Source organism: Micropterus salmoides, unplaced genomic scaffold (assembly GCF_014851395.1).
Source record: "Micropterus salmoides isolate LMB-PRFRI ecotype aquatic unplaced genomic scaffold, ASM1485139v1 Ms_hic_scaffold_6, whole genome shotgun sequence".
Lineage (NCBI taxonomy): Eukaryota > Metazoa > Chordata > Actinopteri > Centrarchiformes > Centrarchidae > Micropterus > Micropterus salmoides.
Genome location: NW_024044348.1, coordinates 39062185 through 39085819, shown reverse-complemented (window position 1 = coordinate 39085819; position 23635 = coordinate 39062185). Strand labels below are relative to the sequence as shown.

At 41.6% G+C, this 23635-nt stretch overlaps 1 protein-coding gene across 2 annotated transcripts; it reads left to right on the top strand.

Annotated features, from left to right (window-relative positions):
* The first annotated feature begins 353 nt into the window (after window positions 1-353).
* ankdd1a (ankyrin repeat and death domain containing 1A) lies at window positions 354-23192 on the top strand. 2 transcript variants are annotated; one of them, XM_038702171.1, is made up of 15 exons: window positions 354-503; window positions 1179-1282; window positions 2448-2546; window positions 5049-5147; window positions 5239-5343; window positions 5612-5710; window positions 6582-6680; window positions 8990-9088; window positions 9180-9278; window positions 9857-9955; window positions 10140-10238; window positions 15651-15746; window positions 19818-20019; window positions 22240-22371; window positions 22794-23192. In XM_038702171.1, exons 1-15 carry the CDS (start codon window positions 470-472, stop codon window positions 22853-22855), a joined length of 1527 nt encoding a protein of 508 aa, XP_038558099.1. In that variant the 5' UTR covers window positions 354-469; the 3' UTR covers window positions 22856-23192. The 2 variants fall into 2 exon arrangements, with proteins under 2 accessions (XP_038558099.1, XP_038558100.1); XM_038702172.1 differs by lacking the exon at window positions 8990-9088.
* Window positions 23193-23635: the final 443 nt, after the last annotated feature.

The following is a 23635-nucleotide window of genomic DNA, read 5'->3' as shown; positions in this document are numbered from 1 at the left end:
AAACCTTATTGGACACCTACAAATACATACACAGAACGATCCATGCAGAATTTGTTCTATGCATTTAATCTGTCCTATTTGGAGCATGGGCAGTGCCCGGGAGCAGTAGGGATTCAGGGCCTTGCTCAAGGGCAGTGATCCGTGCTGGACTCCAACCAGCGACCCTCAGGTTACCAAGCCAAGTTCCCATGGACTGAGCGTCATTGTTTTTTCGTTTTGGTCTAAAACGTGAAAGAGTAGCATGGTGACTCAAAAAGGAAGTTTCAACTTTAAAAGTTGACTATAAAACTATTTATTTTATTTTGAAGGTCGTGAACGGAAGTCGTTATTTAGTTTTATTCTGTGTGGCTTGACAGACATAAATGTTTAACATAGTGCCCATCGTCCATTCATCTGCTGAAAAATACACAGCAGTAGAATGAGAGAGGTGAAAGCGAAGAGTCAGAGGCGCCTTTAAAACACCGCAAAGATGGAGGACGGCCTGGTGTCGGAGGATGATATCTGTAAGTAACGTTCCAGCATCGATTTTCAGTCAGCTGCGTGCTCCATGGGAGCGACCTGTCATCTGTCAGCGGCAGGATGTCCGTGTTGACCACAGAGGGAGGAACGTTATCCACTTATTCAGCCCAGCAGTCTGGCAGGGAGTTGTGTTTCAGGACTGTGTTTCAGGACTGTTCACACAACATGCGTTCTGATTTGAATAGGACGGTGGACTACAGAAACGTTACTGTTATATGCTGTAGCCTACCCACAATATTTGTTTTCTGTAACCTAAATGAAAATACTGTCCTGACTAATTTGTTCCTCGTGAAGATTCTGGGGAAAGATCGTCACAAGTAACTTATTATTTCCCCATTTTAGCACATTCACCGATGTTTAACCTCACCTCCATGTGGCATAGACAGAGATGAATGATGTCTGAACACACCGTGGAAGGAATTTGGGAAATTGGGACATTGGGGTTGTAGTGTTAACTTCCTATTAACAAGTCCATGTCCAGCATGCAGTGGCTTAACTTACACAACTGTATTATGCTGTTTGTATTATCTACTATATACCAAAGTTCAGTGCTCCTCAACACTACAGCCTGAAGTCTATAGACCTAGAGATTTAAGGCTCAAGTTTTAGAGGACAGTAGAAATCCACTTCTGTAACCCTCATTGTCTTATTCCTGACAGTGCTGTGGTCAGAAAAGGAGTTCCATGATGCTGCAAAGAGGAACGACACAGAGAAAATGCAGGAGCTGATCAAAAAGGGGGTGGACGTCAAGGCCAGAAATAAAGTAAGTCTGCTGAAAGACACTGCTTTCTTTTTTGTCAATCACAGGTGAAACGAAAACTAACACTTTCATACAAATAAACAATGCTAGGTACACCTTTAGGGTTTGCTGTCTTTTAAATAATTAATCACGCCTATGCTTTTGTCTGCTTTAAATAAGGTACATTGTCTCAAAAGTGAGCTAGATAGATTCAGTGAAATTTCCAATATTTATACTGAATGACTCCAGTATTCAGTCTAACATAGGGTTAAAATGTGCCAGCTCCTTCGTGAGGAGAGGATTTTCAGGAACTAGTGAATTTCAGTAAAAGGTTCTTTCTATAGCTTGTGTAAATTTTAGTCACTAGTTTTATATGTACATGGATTTTTTTAAAGCCCTGTAGCACATTATGATTGTCATATTTGTAACATTAGTTTGCTCATGCGTGCATTAAAAAGGCTTATCGGTTTGGTTTTAATAGGCAAATATATTACTAATGCTAAAGGAAGAGGCCTAATTCCTTAATGTGTTGTGTAAAACAATAGGTTTGAAATCTGTCTCATTACTGAGGCAACAAGGATAAATTAGAGAAAATTAAACAAAACATTAATTACATATTAACAGTAATTTTTTATCTCCAAATCTCCGGCTCACAGACACAGAATACTGTTTGCAGACTTCCTTTATTTTGGGTATTACACAGACCACAGACCATGTTACACATGCTGCGCAAACACATTTGGCAGCAGACAAAAAAGCAAGTGAAGCATGTTAATGTACATTTTGATAGAAGCGATTCTGACTACTATTTGTCACATAACCTCAGGATGGAGAGAACGACATTAGTGAACTCACCTTGAAGTTGAACTCAGTGAGTTTTATAGAGATATCAGGACATGTCTCCAGTTAACCATCTTTTTCACAGCTGATATTTTAACATATTCTTGTATCATTTGCACATTTAATAGTTCCACTTCAGGTCCCTGTCACTGTGCCTATACATTCACTGACATGGCTTACTGAGACACTTAATGGAACCAAGCCATCAGTAATGTAATTAGTTACATCTGCGATCTTACTGTTAACTACTGATAATAGGCACAGGCGATTATCACTGCTCATTTCTGAATAGTCAGTATTGGGGGCCTTGCACGCACAGTGATGGATCTCTTTGGTTGTCTCTGTGCAGATAGACCGGAAAGCTCTGCACTGGGCAGCAGGAGCTGGGAATGAACAGGCTCTGCGTCTGCTACTAGACCATGACACCGAAATTGATGAGCGGGACACTGTATGTAAATGTATTGAGATCCTAATGTCAATTTACTACGGAGTTCATTTATTTTCAAACATGAAAATAATACTTCAATATGACTGAGTAGTGAAAAGGTGATTCCACCCAGTTCACAAAAGATTTTATATTTTTTGTACAAACAGCTGACATCTTTGACGTCAGAAACATCAGGGACAAAGTCAAAGCATACTTCAAAACATATACCTAACATGTAATTATTAAAGCCCGTGTGTGTGAGATCTAATAAGGTCTGACTTTGGCAACATGTTGTGTTAGTTTCCCATCCATTCCCCCCGAGCCATCACGCGGACACCAGATTGAATGGCTGAAAGAAGTTTTTGAAAAAAGAAAGGAAAAATCTTACCCAAATATCAAGATACATTTATTAATGAATCCTGTTTTGCCATCTATCAAATATAAAATGTATCACTGACTTCTATATTAATCCTAGTGTATTTGATCATATATGGAATACATTATAGATTATAGATATTTTTTTTAGGAAGGGCTGTAATATCACTAGAGCATGGAAATGTGGGACAGAAGTGTCTCTTTTCCCTTTTTAAACAGAGTGGATGCAGTGAGACAGCCCCTGAGCCTGCTGCCACATCCAGATGTTACATTTAGATAGAGTGGATGCAGTGAGACAGCCCCTGAGCCTGCTGCCACATCCAGATGTTACATTTAGATAGAGTGGATGCAGTGAGACAGCCCCTGAGCCTGCTCCACATCCAGATGTTACATTTAGACAGTGTGGATGCAGTGAGACAGCCCCTGAGCCTGCTCCACATCCAGATGTTACATTTAGATAGAGTGGATGCAGTGAGACAGCCCCTGAGCCTGCTCCACATCCAGATGTTACATTTAGATAGAGTGGATGCAGTGAGACAGCCCCTGAGCCTGCTCCGCATCCAGATGTTACATTTAGATAGAGTGGATGCAGTGAGACAGCCCCTGAGCCTGCTGCCACATCCAGATGTTACATTTAGATAGAGTGGATGCAGTGAGACAGCCCCTGAGCCTGCTCCACATCCAGATGTTACATTTAGACAGTGTGGATGCAGTGAGACAGCCCCTGAGCCTGCTCCACATCCAGATGTTACATTTAGATAGAGTGGATGCAGTGAGACAGCCCCTGAGCCTGCTCCACATCCAGATGTTACATTTAGATAGAGTGGATGCAGTGAGACAGCCCCTGAGCCTGCTCCACATCCAGATGTTACATTTAGACAGTGTGGATGCAGTGAGACAGCCCCTGAGCCTGCTGCCACATCCAGATGTTACATTTAGATAGAGTGGACGCAGTGAGACAGCCCCTGAGCCTGCTGCCACATCCAGATGTTACATTTAGATAGAGTGGATGCAGTGAGACAGCCCCTGAGCCTGCTGCCACATCCAGATGTTACATTTAGATAGAGTGGATGCAGTGAGACAGCCCCTGAGCCTGCTCCACATCCAGATGTTACATTTAGATAGAGTGGATGCAGTGAGACAGCCCCTGAGCCTGCTCCACATCCAGATGTTACATTTAGATAGAGTGGATGCAGTGAGACAGCCCCTGAGCCTGCTGCCACATCCAGATGTTACATTTAGATAGAGTGGATGCAGTGAGACAGCCCCTGAGCCTGCTCCACATCCAGATGTTACATTTAGATAGAGTGGATGCAGTGAGACAGCCCCTGAGCCTGCTGCCACATCCAGATGTTACATTTAGATAGAGTGGACGCAGTGAGACAGCCCCTGAGCCTGCTCCACATCCAGATGTTACATTTAGATAGAGTGGATGCAGTGAGACAGCCCCTGAGCCTGCTGCCACATCCAGATGTTACATTTAGATAGAGTGGATGCAGTGAGACAGCCCCTGAGCCTGCTGCCACATCCAGATGTTACATTTAGATAGAGTGGATGCAGTGAGACAGCCCCTGAGCCTGCTGCCATATCCAGATGTTACATTTAGATAGAGTGGATGCAGTGAGACAGCCCCTGAGCCTGCTGCCACATCCAGATGTTACATTTAGATAGAGTGGATGCAGTGAGACAGCCCCTGAACCTGCTGCCACATCCAGATGTTACATTTAGATAGAGTGGATGCAGTGAGACAGCCCCTGAGCCTGCTGCCACATCCAGATGTTACATTTAGATAGAGTGGATGCAGTGAGACAGCCCCTGAGCCTGCTCCACATCCAGATGTTACATTTAGATAGAGTGGATGCAGTGAGACAGCCCCTGAGCCTGCTGCCACATCCAGATGTTACATTTAGATAGAGTGGATGCAGTGAGACAGCCCCTGAACCTGCTGCCACATCCAGATGTTACATTTAGATAGAGTGGATGCAGTGAGACAGCCCCTGAGCCTGCTCCACATCCAGATGTTACATTTAGATAGAGTGGATGCAGTGAGACAGCCCCTGAGCCTGCTGCAAAAAAACAGGCCACTTAACTCAATTAGGAACTTCAGAGCTTCACTGTCAAATAACTGTTCTTAATGTTTGTCCACAGTTTGGCATGAATGCTTTGCTTCTGGCATCCTGGTTTGGTCACCTTAAAATCTTGCAGATTCTGGTGTCCGGTGGAGCAACAATCAACTGTGAAAACAAAGTAAGAGCTGCTTCATTTCATCATCACTACAGACTCAATCTCTGAGGTTGTTTTCTGATTCAGTCTATATATATATATACATGTGTGTTAGGATGGTCTGAGTATGCTGCACTGTGCTGCTCAGCGAGGCCACATCAACATATTGGAGTTCATCATGGAGGACCTGGAAGACATCTGTCTTGACAGAGTTGACAAGGTGACTTATTGCTTGGCACTATTTTAAATTAACAGGCGGATGGTTGTACAAATTGTGGATTTTACAATTTACATGTCTCTCTGCAGAATGTAAGTCTAAATAGTAATTTCCCCCATGTCTTTACTATAACAAACATTTTGCTGTTTGTTATCAGAATATCAGTGATATGCCAAGAAATGAAGGTGAATGGAACGTGACCCTTTTATTGGACAGTATACAGGATATGTACAGTAGCTGCTGTGAGTAACATGCTGATGTCTCTGACCAGTCAGGGAAGACAGCTCTGCACCTGGCGGCTGAACATGGACAGTTTGAAGTGGTGGAGTTTCTGATTGGAATGGGTTGCACACATGGTTTGAAGGACAAGGTAGAGACACACACACACACACACACACACACACACACATTCACTATCAGTAATTGTAATCAAGCAAACAAGCCAACACAACAGGCTGTTGTACATGATGAAAAGAAACTATGAAGTAAACATAGTAAATAGCTAAAATGTTGTTATACTTAACATCCGTCATTCCAGAGTTTTTAATCCATCTTCACACAAACAAGCAAGTTCAATCAAATCCAACAAGGGGCAGGCAGGGAAAGAGATGTCACCCACAGCCAGTTCATCACAGTGTATATTAATGGAGCGCAGTGATCATACAGACGTTTCATAGAGGAGACAAGCGTATATATATCGTGGATCCTTCTGTCTGTCTGTCATTGTTACAGAGACTGCAGTCTGCAGTGGAGTTCAGACACTTCACTGATAAACCACAGAAGTATAAAGTAACACTAGGCTTCATGATCAAAGACAGTTTTTACATCACATCCACACTTCTGTCCATATTCACGCTCCTTCTCTCTTGCTTGCCTACATGAGCTTGACACTGATGCATGCACTGACTTTATAAAAAGCAGAAGTTTCAGCAAAAAAGCCGCCGTATAAATGAAGAAGAAAAGACACCAAACCTAAACAGTGATGCTCAGGTTCACTTCTGCTGTGAAAGGTATTGTAAGAATAACAAATTACCTCGTCTGACCACAGACAGAAAAGGCTGGGCCTTACTGGTTTATGTAACGTCATGACAGTAATGAAACGTCGATGTTTACAGAAACTGTTCGCTTGTCCTTTTTGATTTAGAGCATAAAACCAGTAAGGTGTTAACAGCCCCTCTTGGCTTGTGTTGGTGGATATACTGTATGTAGAGGAAGTGTGATGTGTTGTGTCTGCATTACAGGAAGAGAACACAGCCATGCATCTAGCAGCAAAGTGTGGGCACACTGAGGCCCTGCAGAAGATTCTGGAGACAGGAGTCGACATCGATGAGAGGAATATAGTGAGTGGATCAGACTGTGTTGCATACTTTCAGGCCCAAATTCTTTCCTTAATTAGAGGGACTGTGGCGCATAATTGGCAGCTTGTTTGCATTTTTTCCACGTTGCCTTTTAATTTAACTGAAGTTTTACACAGTTGTACCTTGTTTACTGTACACTGCAGTGAAAAAAATTTCCTCGCACTATCAAATAGACACATTTTTGTTCCTCTGGAGGTATAAAATGCAAGTTAAAATCTCTCAAGAAAATAATAAAACCAAAAATGATAACGAAGACCCTCCTGAATTACATTACAGACAGTCTTAGTCTGATGATGAGTCATTTTTATTTGCAGGGCTGCAAGTAATGATTATTTTAATTAATCATTAAAATGCCAATTTCAGCTTTAATTGATAGATCTCTTTCTTTATAAAATGTTTGTCCAGTGAACAGTCCAAAACCAAATGATTCAGTTTACTATCAAAAAGACAAAGTACACCAAAGTAAATGAAAAATACAACACGTCGATTGTTTTAGTATTGTCGTTTTATCAACAAGGTTTGCAAAGCAAGCTAACACGCAGCTCATCCATCAAAATAAATGCTTGTATTCTCCTGTAGGCTAACGTTACGTGTTCTCTAACTTTGTATTATCCAACAGAGTCCAAGTCAAGTCTCAAATCTCTGAGCTAGAGTCCAAGTCAAGTCTCTGAGCTAGAGTCCAAGTCAAGTCTCAAGTGTCTGAGCTAGAGTCCAAGTCAAGTCTCAAGTGTCTGAGCTAGAGTCCAAGTCAAGTCTCAAGTCTCTCGTGGTTATAACGCATGTTGTATCACCTGCTGCGTTCAATCCAGGCTGCTTATAAAACTGCATGGCTATAAGGGATTCTGTAACTGTAACCTGTTTTTCTCTTACAGAGCACAACCATGTAATGTGCAATGCTATCAATGACATCCCGCAGACTCTCAAACCCAGTGTAACGTTAACTGAATAAAACTGTAACTTTACATGATCAGCAATAAACCTGTAACCCGTTTGATGGCAGCCAGCGTGACGTAGATGACTATTAATCATCTTGTGAACGACAGTCGGACTTCCTCTCGTAGGTCGTAGCTAAAGCAAGAAACAAGCTAACGTTAGAGCCAATGCTGAGCTAAACATGTTGATCACTTCCATGTCATCCATGTAATTCATGTTACTGTTTGGAAGCTGGATCCAGACAGGCTGTACCCTTGTGTAAGGAAGCTGCTCCTACAAATAGCTACGCGGTCGATACTGTAAAATCAGGATCACTGTAATCAGCTGAACACATTCCTCGCATCAATTACATCTTCTTGACTCGAAATGTACATTGAACTGAATGCAGCAATGCAGACAATATTTACATTTTATCCTTGTAATCCACGTTTCCATTGCAATTTATAGCTTTTGGATATTGTTGTAAATTGTTCCGAATCCCCCTCCTTAAAGGGTAAATTATTTTCATAATCATTTAGGCCATAATGTATTGCAAGCACTTTTCATACACAAAAAGCGATCCTACCAGGCGAGACATGCAGTCTGCCATAATACTGTATGTATCCTTTTCCATAATGTACAGATGATGACCTACTATCAAGTTTTTTATTTTGTGTATATTTCAGATCATGTCTGAGAACAGGGGTGAATATGTAGACGTTTGTTATTTCCTAGCAAAAGTTATAGTGATACATATTATGTCAGTATATTCAAAATGTATCCCATCATGCACAGATTACTTTTTCTAGAAAATAAAACTTCTCCATATTCATTCCTGTTACGAGACATGATCTGAAATATACACAAATTAAATTACTTGATGGTAGGCCATCATCTGTCCATTATGGAGGGGGGATACGTTAGTATGGTTATCATGAACACAAATGCACAAATTTGTCCAAGACTAATAATGCATTCAAGTTAACTCTGATAAGTTAGTGTATCTATGTTCTTAACATTGTCCATCTCTGAGACTGGCTATGTTAAAGTTAGAATACAGCTGGGTTGTGAAGGTTAGCAAGCCGTACATAGCCGCTAGTCATCGACTGCTCGTTTATAATATAATTTAGTAAAAACATCAAACACTTGCTGGTTCCTGCCTCTCAAATGTGCAGTTTTTCTGCTTTTCTCTGGTTCGTGTAATTGTAGACCAGCTTTCTGTTCGTCAGTTGAACAAAATAAGCAATTTTAAGATGTCACTTTCATCTCTGGTAGAAGTAGCAGCAGTTGTCTGATATTATTTAACTGATCACTTAGTTAACTAGTTTACAACAATTTGATTCAATGTGGAGTGTTCCTGACTGAATCTGTGTTTTCAGGATGGTCTGACAGCGTTGCACCTGACAGCTGATGGAGGCCACTATAACTGTGTCAAACTGCTGCTGGAGTCTGGCTGTAATGTTAATGCACAAACTAATGTACTATTTGTTCATATATCATTTGTAATAAACACAAGAGATTACCAAATACTCTTTGATCTTTTGATAGTCTGTTTTCTTCTGTCTGCAGAAGAATAGGAATGCACTCCATTACACTGCCCAGCATGGCTTTGACAGAGAGGCCAGATTGCTGCTGGAGGCAGGAACCAACATAGATGCTGTAGACAATGTAAGTAATGTCAACTCCCATGGACACCAGTTTTTCAAGGACACTTCGACATGTGTACATGTGAAGTGCTGCATACTGTAGTGTGTAGAGTACACAACAACCACTGGTTGGCAACACAAGCAGGATTATTAACCGTCAGTAGTATAATTATGAAGACACTGTGGCTGAAAGCATTGCTTGCTCATACCCTCCTTCCCCACCCCCCACCTATTTAACCAGGGCACACTAGATGCATGCAAAGCAACACATAAGTCCCTTTTCCACTCGATGGTAATAATAATAATAATGATAGAAGATTATTGTTTAAAAATCTATAAAATTGGCCTTAAAGATGAACTTTATTTTAGTGCCCACATCTTAGCTCTGATGTTGACAGCTGTTTCCCAGATTGGAGGAACAGTCCACTAGTTGTTCTGGACAGGATTAAGACTGGGTATGTGATCTTCTCAGCTAGGTAGCTACCGTGCTACAGCTATGATAAATAGAGACAGAATGGCCACAAAAACTGTGTCAAGTGTGGATGAGGTTGAAGCAGCTGTACAGCCACCCCTCCTTCACCTTCTTTGTGTTTCAAACAGCAACACAACACACCGCTTCATCTAGCTGTCTTCAACAATCACACTGAAGTTGTGCGGCTGCTTATAGATGCTGACTGTGACTTGGACATCACTGATAGCGTGAGTACAATCCTTTACAGCTTCACTGGTACACATTAAAGAACATATTTTATATCCAACACAAAGCCAGTCAATTAATTTGTTAATGATATGTAGCTATTTAATTGTTGGTTTTCCCATCATTGCATTTTCTTTTCAGTGCAGTAATATTACTGATTACAGATTTCTGTCATGTGGTTCACAGAGACAGCAGACTGCTTCGCACATAGCAGCAGAGCATGGCTGGCAGGACATAGCTGAGATGATGTTGATCTCTGGTGTTAACCTCAATCTATCTGACAAGGTACCACACAGCATGCATTTTCATCAGGACACAGTAAAGCCTTACCAATGTCACCATTTGACAGACTGGAATTGACTTACTGCTGAATTAACATTACATTAACAGCTGCAAGCATGTAGGCCTGGGGCTCACTTTGAAAGTATCAGGCATTTTTGTCTTATTATTATAATAATAATAATTATTATTATCATATGTAGCCATTTTGCTACAGTTACACTTTACACAACAGCTGCATCTGTGTTGGCGACCTGACCTTTCTTTCCTCCTTGAGAAGAAAGAATTTAGAAAGTTGCATGGCGCTGTGGGGACCCCCCAGCTGCAGTAGTGCACGGATCATGCATAATATTCATCCAGCCAGAGGGAACCATCACCAAAAAGTTGATTTATTTCAGTAATTCCATTCTAAAAGTGAAACTTGGATATTATATTCATTCATTACACACAGACTAATATATTTCAAATGTTTATTTCATTTAATTGTGATGATTAAAACTGACAACTAATGAAAATCCCAAATTCAGTATCTCTGAAAATTTTAATATTACTTAAGACCAATACAAAAAAAGGATTTTTAGAAATGTTGGCCAACTGAAAAGTATGAACATGAAAAGTATGAGCATGTACAGCACTCAATACTTAGTTGGGGCTCCTTTTGCCTGAATTACTGCAGCAATGCGGCGTGGCATGGAGTCCATCAGTCTGTGGCACTGGTCAGGTGTTATGAGAGCCCAGGTTGGTCTGATAGTGGCCTTCAGCTCTTCTGCATTGTTGGGTCTGGCATATCGCATCTTCCTCTTCACAATACCCCATAGATTTTCTATAGGGTTAAGATCAGGCCAGTTTGCTGGCCAATTAAGAAAAGGGATACCATGGTCCTTAAACCAGGTACTGGTAGCTTTGGCACTGTGTGCAGATGCCAAGTTATGTTGGAAAATGAAATCTGCATCTCCATAAAGTTGGTCAGCAGCAGGAAGCATGAAGTGCTCTAAAACTTCCTGGTAGACGGCTGCGTTGACCTTGGACCTCAGAAAACACAGTGGACCAACACCAGCAGATGACATGGCACCCCAAACCATCACTGACTGTGGAAACTTTACACTGGACTTCAAGCAACGTGGATTCTGTGCCTCTCCTCTCTTCCTCCAGACTCTGTGACCTTGATTTCCGAAGAAAATGCGAAATTTACTTTCATCTGAGAACATAACTTTGGACCACTCAGCAGCAGTCCAGTCCTTTTTGTCTTTAGCCAAGGCGAGACGCTTCTGACGCTGTGTCTTGTTCAAGAGTGGCTTGACACAAGGAATGCGACAGCTGAAACCCATGTCTTGCATACGTCTGTGCGTGGTGGTTCTTGAAGCACTGACTCCAGCTGCAGAGTCTTAGAGAGACTTAGAGAGACTTACTTAAATATTCGTCAACATCACTCAAAGAGCTAACGCTGCCCATTGCTAAATTAGATTAGCCACAAAGCTAATGTCATGTTTATCGGCGCTAATGTCAACGAGTGGTTAAATTATAGCGTTTAACTTATTCTAAATATATCTATGAGCTGCATGTCCGTACAGTCCAAACCAGAAGGTACATATAGCCTAAATAAACACGAGCTGAACCTAACACAGCTTCCTGCCAAACAAAGTTATCTAGCTCCTCTTTCAAATGTGCAACGGTGTGAAAAGTTGTAGACAGTCACGCAGAGGTTCAGAAATGTTTCTTGTGGCTCTGTATACAATTAAAGAGTGCTGGTAAAAGAATAAACTAGATTTGAATATGCTAATCTCGCTTGCTATCTCTGCACGTTCTGTGATGTGCAGTTGTTTTCATGTTCAGTAGCTGAGACTGTAATCTAAAGCTGATGATACACAGAGCAACTTTTAGAGCAATCTCCTCGACAAAACGTTGTTGTCAGTGGTACTGATTAAAGATTACTACCATAATCCCCTCCCCACCACCACCCGCCCCGCACCGCCACTATCCGTTCAAAAGATAGTCGGACTTGCTACTAGCAACATTGCCCAGCAACACTGCTCAAAAAGTTGCCCCGTGTATCATCAACTTAAGGCTTTTTTTAAACATAAGGAAATACAGCCCACATACAGAACAGCTTTCAATATCAGCCTGTTCTAAGTTGTAGTCAGTAGTTTATACAGGAAACAGGTCTACTATCCAAATCATTTTCAAAATCAAACTATCAGCTTATAAATAGGCTCTTTTTCACTTTAATAAAGGCATTGGTCCCCAAAACCCCATATTGGCTGGGCTCGACAGGATTTGCCTGACAGCCACAACCCGCTTCAGCTCCTGCCACCGGTACAGTTTCTCTCCCTCCAGCTGTTGCACCAGTTTAGGTTCACAGTCCTGCTTCAAGTGACAGATGAGCGCCAAAACAATGCTAACATGTAACAACAGTGCTCTGTGCATTTCTCACGCACACGATCACTTTGTGTTCAGTCAGAAAAAAAACACCAACAAATACATTTGAAATAAATCTACAACCAAGTCTGTCAGCGAAGCCGCATAGTCTCCATCACTTAACTACTGTGACATTAAACACACTGTGACTGGGAGAGGGCAGTTAAAATCGGGAGAGTTAGCAAGTATGGTCATGAATGTTTTCAGGATAGGAGAAGTGATGGAGGATTTTTTGTATTATTATTTAAGTTAGGGCTGCCCCCGACGAAGGATTTACACAGTTGAATCAGAATCGTTAAGTCCCGCCTATGGAATCATGTGTGTTTTTGTGCAACGGCGATTGCTAGTCCGGTGGAGGTCTTTCCAGCTAAACTGAGGCTTTTTGAAGACCCTTTTCTCTCCCTCTCTCTCGCCTGCCATAATGCGTCCATAAGACATAACAGTTGTTATAATCACTTACAAACATGCATTAGGCGCTATAGCAAAGTTCATAACGTATTATGACCTTTTCATTTAATGTTTTATAAGTAATAGTAATACCAGTTTATATCAATGTGCGGCAAGAATCTCCGACCATGTTCCATAACACATTATTATAACACCTTGTTATAAATACACTTTAGTCACCATTTAGAATTAGTGATATAAAATAGAATAATAGCTTATAGTAATGTTTAAAGTTATATAGCATGTCTTTGTTTGCTTTAAGTAAAGTGACACACATTTTGCACAGGAAAACAACTTTTATTTATGTTTCTTCACTTTATGAACAATCTGTTTGAATTTTGAACATTTTGCAGTTTAGCACAAAAACACAACATAATTACATCAAGAAAACTCATTGTCAGGGTGGTGAGAGATCGCTCAAGAGAAGACCTGTTGCCGACCAACATCATGTAAGAAGAGGCTCAGATGTTGTCACAGATGAATGGCGAGCCTATGGACAGGCCCTAACAGATGCAGTGGACGATTAAAGACAACCACTTCACAAAACGTAGCCTATTAAAAGACATTTTAAAGTAATTGAATGGGAATACTGTTTGGGCAGTAGGAATGAGAATCTCTTGGCACCTCACGATTCGATTTGATTACAATTCAGAGGGCAGCGATCCATCTTTTTTATAATTACTAAGCATTTCATTTACACATTAAAATCCAAAAGAAATGTCTCCTCAATTGCTTAAAAGGACTAGTTTTCATCCCTGATTTACTCTCGTAGCCTCAGCTCCTCCGTGGTCACCAGCGTCCATCCTTTAACAACCAGTTGTCCGACTCCTCTGGACACTGAAATATAATTTAACTTAACTATCAGGATGTACAGTATGTGTACAGGACACCAGTTTAGCTTCAACCTGCTGTTCTAATTCCTCAACAAGTTAGGTAGTAATGACACGCAACTAATTAACATTACTCCGTTACTAATTTAGCTAACGTTACACTGCTTTACAGACCGGGGATCTGTTAGCTAGCGCTAACCGCCTTTACTTTTCCAGCAGTTGCGGAAACAACAGACTTAATGGACACACTGTGGCCTACACTGCACATGTCTGCCAGACTGACAACTTACTAACGTTAAGTAACTTAAATATTTTCCTCCGCTAACTTTCACCGTCACGTTCTGCTGCTCTCGCTCTCTTTCGCAGGCGCTCACACTGGCTTTGCACACAGGGAGCCAAAACAGCTCTATTTACATGAAAAAATTATCTTAACTTCCATTTATACTACTGGATATTAAAGGCAAGCAATATCAACAGTTAAAGGTTCAGTGTGTATTATTTCTGAGGATATATTGACAGAAATGCAATATACTATTATATTTTAAGTATCAAAAGAAAATGTACTCATTATGCAGCAGAATGGCTTTCCATGTCAAAATATTATGAAACTTTTTAATATTATTGAACATGTAGGCAGCATTTGCAGCATTACGGCTTAGAGGTCATGGAAATCAAAAAGAGACAGCATGAAGCGTCTTACCAGGACTAAGGAGAAACAGATCTGGACCGTTGCTCAGTGGACAACAGTCCTCTTTTCATATGAAAGTAAATTCTGCATTTCATTTGGAAATCCGGGTCCCAGAGTCTGGAGGACGAGTGGAGAGACACAGAAGTCAGAGTGAAGTTTCCACAGTCAGTGATGATCTGGGGTGCCATGTCATCTGCTGGTGCTGGTCCACTGTGTTTTAGTAAGTCCAGAGTCAATGCAGCCTCTACCAGGAGATTTGAATTTGTTGTTGCACACAGAGCCGTAACAGTAAGTAACTGGTTTGCTGACCATGGTGTTACTGTCCTTGATTGACCAGCCAACTCGTCTGACCTGAACCCCACAGAGAATCTGAGGTATCGTCAAGAGGAAAATGAGAGACACCAGACCAACAATACAGACGAGCTGAAGGCCGCCATCAAAGCAACCTGGGCTTCATAACACCTCAGCAGAGCCACAGGCTGGTTGTCTCCATGCCACGCTGCACTGATGCAGGACTTTGTGCAAAAGTTCTGAGTGCATTAAGGAACATTTTTCAGAACTTTAACTTCTCAGAAGGTTGACATTTCTGCATTTTACATTTATTTTAATATGGATGAGATATGGATTTTTGATTTTGTTGAGCTGTAAGTCGTACTCATGAAGATTTTAACAAAGAAAGACCTGAAATATCTCACTTTATGTGTAATGAATCTAGAATAAATGAAAGTTTCACTTTTTGACTTAATTACGGGAAAAAACAACATGTGGTGTTGTGAACAGCTGGAAGAGCAGTGGAGGGAAAACCCATCTCATCTCAATTTAACTACCTTCAATCATAAATGTAAATTTTGGGTACATTGTGGGATTTATGCAAGTTGAACCGCTGTATTACATGATTGGTCTTTGTTTTGTTTGTCACTTCTCTTGTTCTAGTCAGATGTGATATTTACCTCATAATATCAGGAAATGTGACTGTAACAAACTTCTTGTTATGTACTTCCAATTCACTGTGTTTTTCTGACTCAATGATATACACAGCAGGGGAAAACATGTCTGGAGGTGGCAGCAAGAGGAAACCATGTCATCCTGGTCGACATGATCATCAAAGCTGACCGTTTTTATAAATGGGAGAAGGTGAGTTCATCCTCATTGCACCTGGCCCAGCGGTCCAATGGAATAACTTTATTAAATACAATAACACAAAAACATTCTCCTCTAAGAACGATGTTGTTTGACAATGACGATGTTTGGTTTATTTAGTTATCTTATATGGAACACTGCTCTAAGGAGTGGCTTTTGATGTGTGATTAACAGGTCAGTAATCAGTCAACGGCTGAACAAATCCTAAGTTCCAAATGAAAAATGGAGAAATGTGCAACACTCTGTTCAGTTAGCAGGGCCCAACAATAATTGCCCGGCGCAAGTAAAGTGCCATGTCGATCAAGTAAAGCTGTCTGTATGTAGTCTAACTGTTTAGCTTTGCCACAAACCTTAAAATTCTTATAAACTGAGCTGCTGGCTGAGACAAAGCAAAGGCTGGAGGAGGATACTGACTGAGTTCTTCATTCTTTCTAAACCTCACTCACTATTTTGATGTCAGCAATATGATTTATTTTATTGACATTTTAGATTTGTTTCCAATGATAGATTATTGACTTTATATAATAATTGATAATAATTATAATAATAATTAATCATTAATAAATAAATAAATATAAATAGTGAATTAACTGTTGCTGCTCTAGAAACATTTAGCTATTTTTAAATCATTCAATTCTTATCATGTTCTGAATATATACTTCTTTTAAAATAATATATTTTTTAAAACAACAGTTTTGTAAAGAAAAAGAACTGATAAGAAGTATTGATTAGAGTAGCAGAAAATCATAAAATGAACAATACCCATCTCTACTCTGGAGAAAATGACAGCAGTTAAAGACAATGTTTATGAGAATTTTATCCCTCACAGTTAATGCGTCCATCTCTAGGAAGAGGGAGTGGGAACTGTTGTGCCATTTTTCATATGCAAGAATGTTTGTTGCTTCACATCTGTGACACACTGTGTACTTGTTCTGATTCATTTAATTACATTATTATTGTTTATTTATAAAGATAAACATGACAGTTAACTTCCTTCTTGTTGTTATTTGAAGTCCACTAATACATGTTGTGGAGCAACGCCAGATGAGTTTTTCTAAATGAATTATGAACTGGCAGTGATATGAGATTTGATACCTATGCATGCTGTACTGTTAGCTGTAGCTTAAATCATCACTAAATGGATTATTTCCTGCTCTGTTAACTTTACTGCCAACCAGCAGCGTCGTTAGCCCTGGGCATCCGGGGCTATAGCTGTGAGCTGCACTTTATCAGAGGCGCTGAAATTAATGTGTGTGGATTTGTGGTGAGGTTAATCACCTGATAGGCAGAGGAGGCATTATACATATTTCATATCAAAATCTATGTTTTGTCCCCCCCTCTTTCCTAATGTAAAGTTTTATTTGGCATTGCCTTTCTGGCTCAGGCGATTTCAGAGCTGGCTCATATAGGAGGCGGTTTACTAAGAGACCAGTCAATCACTCACTCACTCACACACTCCACATCAGTCGCGGACAAAATGTAGCTGATAGAAATGTTGAGGGAGGGAAAAAAAAGTTGCTCGAGGCCGGTGCAGCAGCATTTGTGCTGCTGTTACTTCTAGCTGAAGGCAGCAGTGATGATGTCTGCAGCAGGGGTGGGTACATCTAATGTAGGCCTACTCTTAATTTCACTACATTTTCCATTCATACCTTTTATAACTTAATCAGTCTGTAATCTGCATTTTGCTTCATTAACCGAAATGAGCTCATCCAGGCTGTGTATGTGCAGTTACGCAGTAAAGCGCTGGTCGGGGACTTGTCACAGTCACGGAGCTGGGCAGATGCAAACATTTAGAAAATCAGGCAAATATCTTTTCAGACGATGTTTTCCTAACCATAACCAAGTGCTTTTGCTGCCTAAACCCAACCAAGTACTTTCGGTGCCTAAACCCAACCAAACTGCAACCGCTTCACATTGTCAACAAAGCCTCTGGCGCTTAACTTCCCATTTGGGTCACAGAATCTGAAAGATACTTTCACTTTCCATTAACGGCGCATTAAAAGCGTCTTTAGGCTCTGCAGAGCAAATGAAGACTAGACTACACACTGTAAAATCTATGTCAGACGATCACTGCATTGATTGAGATATATTAAAAGTGTCCTGTTGTTGACTTTGGACATAAGCCTGTTACTTTTCTTTAATACACATCTGTTACTATTTGTTTTATAGCGATGTCCGACGCTGAGTCCATAAACAGAATGTCGCTGGGGAAACTAATCTTTCACTCAGCAGCTACCAGCTGTTATTTATTTTTGAGATGCACAGAGAGAGAGAGAGAGAGAGAGAGAGAATATGGTGGATAAAATAGTTCTGTCATGTTTTTACGCATGACGCACAGCGTCCTCTGTATGTAGGTTTACCTGCTTCAACAACGAGCTGCTTTCGTGTTACTGCCACAATAATTATCTGCGTTGTGAAGATTATTTAGATGCTTCAGGAATAATCACATTGTATTGGCAGCCTGTGCTACTGCAGGTTTGGTTGGCCATCTCCATAATAAAAGGCACAGGTAACAAAAGTTGGCTGGGCAGCAAAAGTGATATTTTAAAGTGATCTTATAAACACCTTCATGGAGATTTAAAAAGGAAAATAATTGTAGAAATAGAATTGTAGAAATAGCTGAATTACAGATAATCAGCTTCTAAACTGCATTTGAAGGAATATTTTAATGGGAAACTTAAAGAATATACTCATCAAGTTGCCTAGTCTAGACAGTCCATTTTTACTCTGATAGCCTATCTTGACCTTTTCTCATATGGACACAAAACATGCAAGAATTAAATCCCCACACTATCATGGATAGTAGTGGAAGGGGTTGCAGAATCCGTGGTATGGATCCCTTCCACATGGTGCGGCACGCAGGTGGACTGCTGATTTGATTGCAAAGTTTATGATGATTTATCCTGTTTGACCTCTCAAAATATCCTTTATTCTGGAAACGTCAGAGAACCCAGTTAGATTCTGAATGTGCAGAACTTTATATGAACATGAGAAGAAAACCTGCTGAAACACAGGAGCTATTAAAGTCCAGGAGTTTATAACTGAATTAAAATGATTTATTTTATTATTGATGACGTAAAAAGGTGCCACATGCACATTTAAAGAGGTTACCTCAATCTGTCACGCCTGTGTGTGTGTTGTTTCAGCAGTGATGATATTAAAAGTTGATCTACAGGAGAAACATTTCTGAAAGCAACCCAGAATGCCTGAGAGCTGCTCTGCATTATATTCTGTTACAGTTTTAGATTTTAAATTGTTTTATTATACCTTTATTAAACCAGAAAAAAACTCTTTTTCCAAGACTGTCCTGGCCAAGGCAGCCAGTCGTACAATTGCACATTTAAGATGGGAATAAATCAGTTACAAGGTCATAAAATATCTATCAGCAACAAGGACGATCAAACATCAGTCATAACACTGAAGGCAGAATTGCCAGCCTTCAAGTCATTTAAAAGCAACCAGTGAAACCGGCTCACAAAGATTCAGCCACCTGCTGCCACCTGAATTTTGTGTGTCCCTTACATAAATAATTTTCACAATAAATTGATGCAGAAAAGGCAGAAATACACCATACACCATAATGAAGGAAATTAATTGTTTAACACTCACAATTTTACTGTTGCTTTACTGCTTTACAGACTTAACTTTGGGGTGGGGGGAGTGGGGGAATCAATTATTATGTGTAGACATGAAGTTTTATGGGCTGGGCTAAGCCCCCAATGTTTCAAAAAACATTGATATAAAAACATAAAACATAAAAACGCCCCTGCTGCCATTTATTCTTTGCCAAAGCAGCCACAGTCATGTGGCTTTGTTGTTGCCTTCGGGTTGCTGACACTGTTTACTCACCCTTGACTTTATTTGCATCTAATAACAACACCCTTACTCACTGGACATCTGCAGTGTGTAAGAGTGAGCTTTGCTGGTTGTAATAGTATTTTATTATTTATTTTAAAAACATTATTTTTAAGGTTTTATGTTACGTTCAGATGCTTTCCACAGTATACAGCATGAATATCTATATGTACACTATGTATGAAGAACTGCTTCCCCTGTTGACTTCAGGATCACCTGGGCAGTGAGCAGGACTCCTTGGTGGGGAGGCCTCTGAGCTTCAAACAGGACCACCAGGCAGAGACGCAGCACCTCCGCTCTGTCCTGTGGAGCCTTGCCACCAAGCACCTCTGCCGCGGGGAATGGAAGATTCTGGCTCAACACTGGGACTTCAGCGATGCACATATACGAGCTATAGAACAACAATGGACAGGTGAGCTATGCTGACCTCTGGAAAATAAAGTACAAATTACACAGACTGTATAAACTACTGCTTTTGCACACCTGTTGATAAAAAACAAATGCATTGTGCGGTATTTACTCATACTACACTGTAGCAACACGTCCACAGTTGGACAGCACTTTGTGTACGAAAATTTATATGAGACACAAATACACAGAAGTGCTAATAAACAGTATAAACTACATCTTTCACTCTTTCACTAACAGTTAATACTCACAGCAGCCATCTTGGATCACAAACTTGGGGCAGTGCGGTTCTCCCGACTTTCCAAGTTTGAAATCCGATTTAAGGGGGTGTTCCCTTTGAAATTTCCGACTTTGAACTCGGAAATTCCGGCTTCCCATGTCAAATGGAACGCACCAATAATCCTGGAGCTGTAGCCAGTGATCAAGTATCTTAGCTTAGCACAAAAACTGATAGCATGGGAAACAGCTAGCCTGGGCCTAGCCAAAGCCAGAAATGAGTTGGCTTTAAAGCTGTTGGTGTGAACGTGTTTGAGCTCTGGTGAGAGACAGGCTAGCTGTTTTCCCTCTTCTTCCAGTTTTTATGGTTAGCTCAACAAAACAAATCGACTCATGGCACTAGCTTCATTCTTGTAAAAAAAAAAAAATAGGCATATTTCCCCCAAGTCTATGATTTATACCATGTCCAGGAATCATCACCTTATCGTAGTGGAGAGGTTTGCGTGCCCCGGTGAGCCTGGAGGCTGTGTTGTCTGGAGTCTAGTGCTCCTGGTAGGGTCTCCCAAGGCAAAGTGGTTCCAGGTGAGGGGCCAGACTGAGAATGGTTCATAAGGACACCTGATGAAACAACAAGGAAGAGGAGGAGAGACCCTGCCCGGAGGAAGCCCGGGGCCCCCGTCTGGAGCCAGGTCCAGAGGAAGGGCTCACTGGCAAGCGCCTGGTGGCCAGGTTTGCCACGGAGCCCGGCCGGTCACAGTCCGAAAAAGCAACGTGGCAGAGCCCTCTCCATCCTTTGGACCCACAATCCATCGGAAGATCCGCAGGGGTCGGGTGCGCTGCCACATGGGTGGCAGTGAATGTCAGGGGCCTCGACGGACCAGACCCCGGCGGGAGAGGCTGGCTCTGGGGACGTGGAACGTCACCTCTCTGTTGGGGAAGGAGCCGGAACTTGTGCTTGAGATGGGCTTTGTCACCAATCCTGTTTGTGATATTCATGGACAGGATATCGAGGCGTAGTCGTCGCGAGGAGGGGTTGCGGTTCGGTGAGCTTGGGATCTCGTCACTGCTTTTTGCGGATGATGTGGTCCTGATGGCATCATCGGTGGATCGGTTCGCAGCAGAGTGCGAAGCGGTTGGGATGAGGATTAGCACCTCTAAATCTGTGGCCATGGTTCTCAGCAGGAGTGCCAACTCCAGGTAGGGAATGAGTCCTTATCCCAAGTGAAGGAGTTCAAGTACCTCGGGGTCTTGTTCACGAGTGGGGGGAGATTGGAGCAGGAGATTGGCCAGAGAATCGGAGCAGCGGGGGCGGTATTGCACTCGCTTTACCGCAACGTTGTGACAAAAATTTACCGGTCAATTTTCGTTCCTACCCTCACCTATGGTCATGAAAGCTGGGTCATGACCGAAAGAACGAGATCGCGGGTACAAGCGGCCGAAATGGGTTTCCTCAGGCGGGTGGCTGGTGTCTCCCTTAGAGATAGGGTGAGAAGCTCGGCCATCCGCGAGGAACTCAGAGTAGAGCCGTTGCCCCTTTGCGTTGAAAGGAACCAGTTGAGGTGGTTTGGGCATCTGGTAAGGATGCCTCCTGGACGCCTCCCTAGGGAGGTGTTCCAGGCACGTCCAGCTGGGAGGAGGCCTCGGGGAAGACCCAGGACTAGGTGGAGAGATTATATCTCCACACTGGCCTGGGAACGCCCCCAGTCAGAGCTGATTAATGTGGCTCGGGAAAGAGAAGTTTGGGATCCCCTGCTGGAGCTGCTGCCCCCGCTACCCAACCCTGGATATGCGGATGAAGATGGATGGATGGATGGATTATACCATGTCCATGCCAATTCTGATAAATTTGAAATCATGTCGTCCAGCAAACTCTGTGGGGGTTGTTGGGTTCTTGTCCTTGTGGCTGATCTAGTGACTTCTACTACTAGTGACTCCTACGCTCATCTTAACTTGGACTTTAGATTGATATTGGTATACAGTATATTATAATTCTGAATTACGCCTCTAGGTACGAAAAGCTTCAAGGAGCATGGTCACCGAATGCTGTTAATCTGGCTTCATGGAGTCGTGGTGGCGGGGGAGAACCCGATCAAAGGCCTCTACGAGGGGCTGGTGGAAATCTCACGGACAGACTTGGCAGGTGAGCCCATCAAATTATTGTTTGTATTCTTGTGTAACTGTCTATCAGTGCTATATGGAGCTCCGCAAGGTTACGTAGGGAATTTATTTTGTTGCATACTTTTGCACTCTCTCGCAATACGTTTCAGGATTCCCTCTGATCCATTGAGCTGATTATGTAATTGTGGTTAAGACAGATCTCTGACCAACTGCTGCTGCGTTGTATAAAAGTTACTGTATTCCTGAACTCTTGTGATGTATTGATGATGCAGTTGTCAAATCTGATGTGTGAAGGTGGTTTTGAGGAATAAAATAAAAATTATTGCGAGGGAACGCAAAAGACTGGCCTGTTTTGTGCTTCTCCATTTCCTGTAAGGTATAGTCTGTCAGGTGGTGGGTCTGGAATGTGTAGGTGCATGATGTCTCCTTGTTGTTTTTAATCAGAGTGTATCCGGCAGAAGGCAAACGCAGAGACCAGCTCTCCCAGAATGTGCTCTGCAATGTGATCAACGCTGTGAGAGACTGCAAAGGCAACACAACAAATCCAAATATTTAACTGTAAATGCCCAGAACTGAGACCATGAAAACACTTTTGTATTTTCCATGGCATGACCTGTTTACATATTAACACAGGGAATATACTGTGATTGTTTTGAATTTGGTTCACAGATCATTTGTTTTCTTTTAGAAGTGGGGAAAATGCCTAGTGCTACATGACAAAATAAGTTTTTTTTTCTGTTGACACTACTCATACTGTACTGTATCCCTGTAAACAAAGGGCTTTTATTAGCACATTATGACTACTTGTCATTCAGTATAATAAATGTTAAATGGTAAATGGACTGCACTTCTTTAGCTCCTTTCTCGTCAAGGCGTTTTACAATACATGTCACATTCACCCATTCATACACTGATGGCAGAGGCTGCCATGCAAGGTACCAACTGCTCATCAGAAAGGAACTAACATTCAAACAAACACTCACACACCAATGGCACAGCCACCCAAGACACTTCGACGCTTCTGTCACTTAGAGCCAGGGATCGAACCACGACCTTCTGGTTACCTGAGCTCTACCTCCTATGCCACAGCCAATGTAATGTAACGCTTCCTCCTGCAATGTCTGTCAAAGTTATTCTTTCTTTAAAGCTTCATTCAGTGATGGATGGGGATGTAAGGTTTCAAAACACACTCAGAAAGGACTGTATTAAAGTGTATTCAGATCAGAATGAGAAAGGAGTTATTTTCCTTGCCGACTGAATTGTTTTTGTATTCCACATTTATTTGG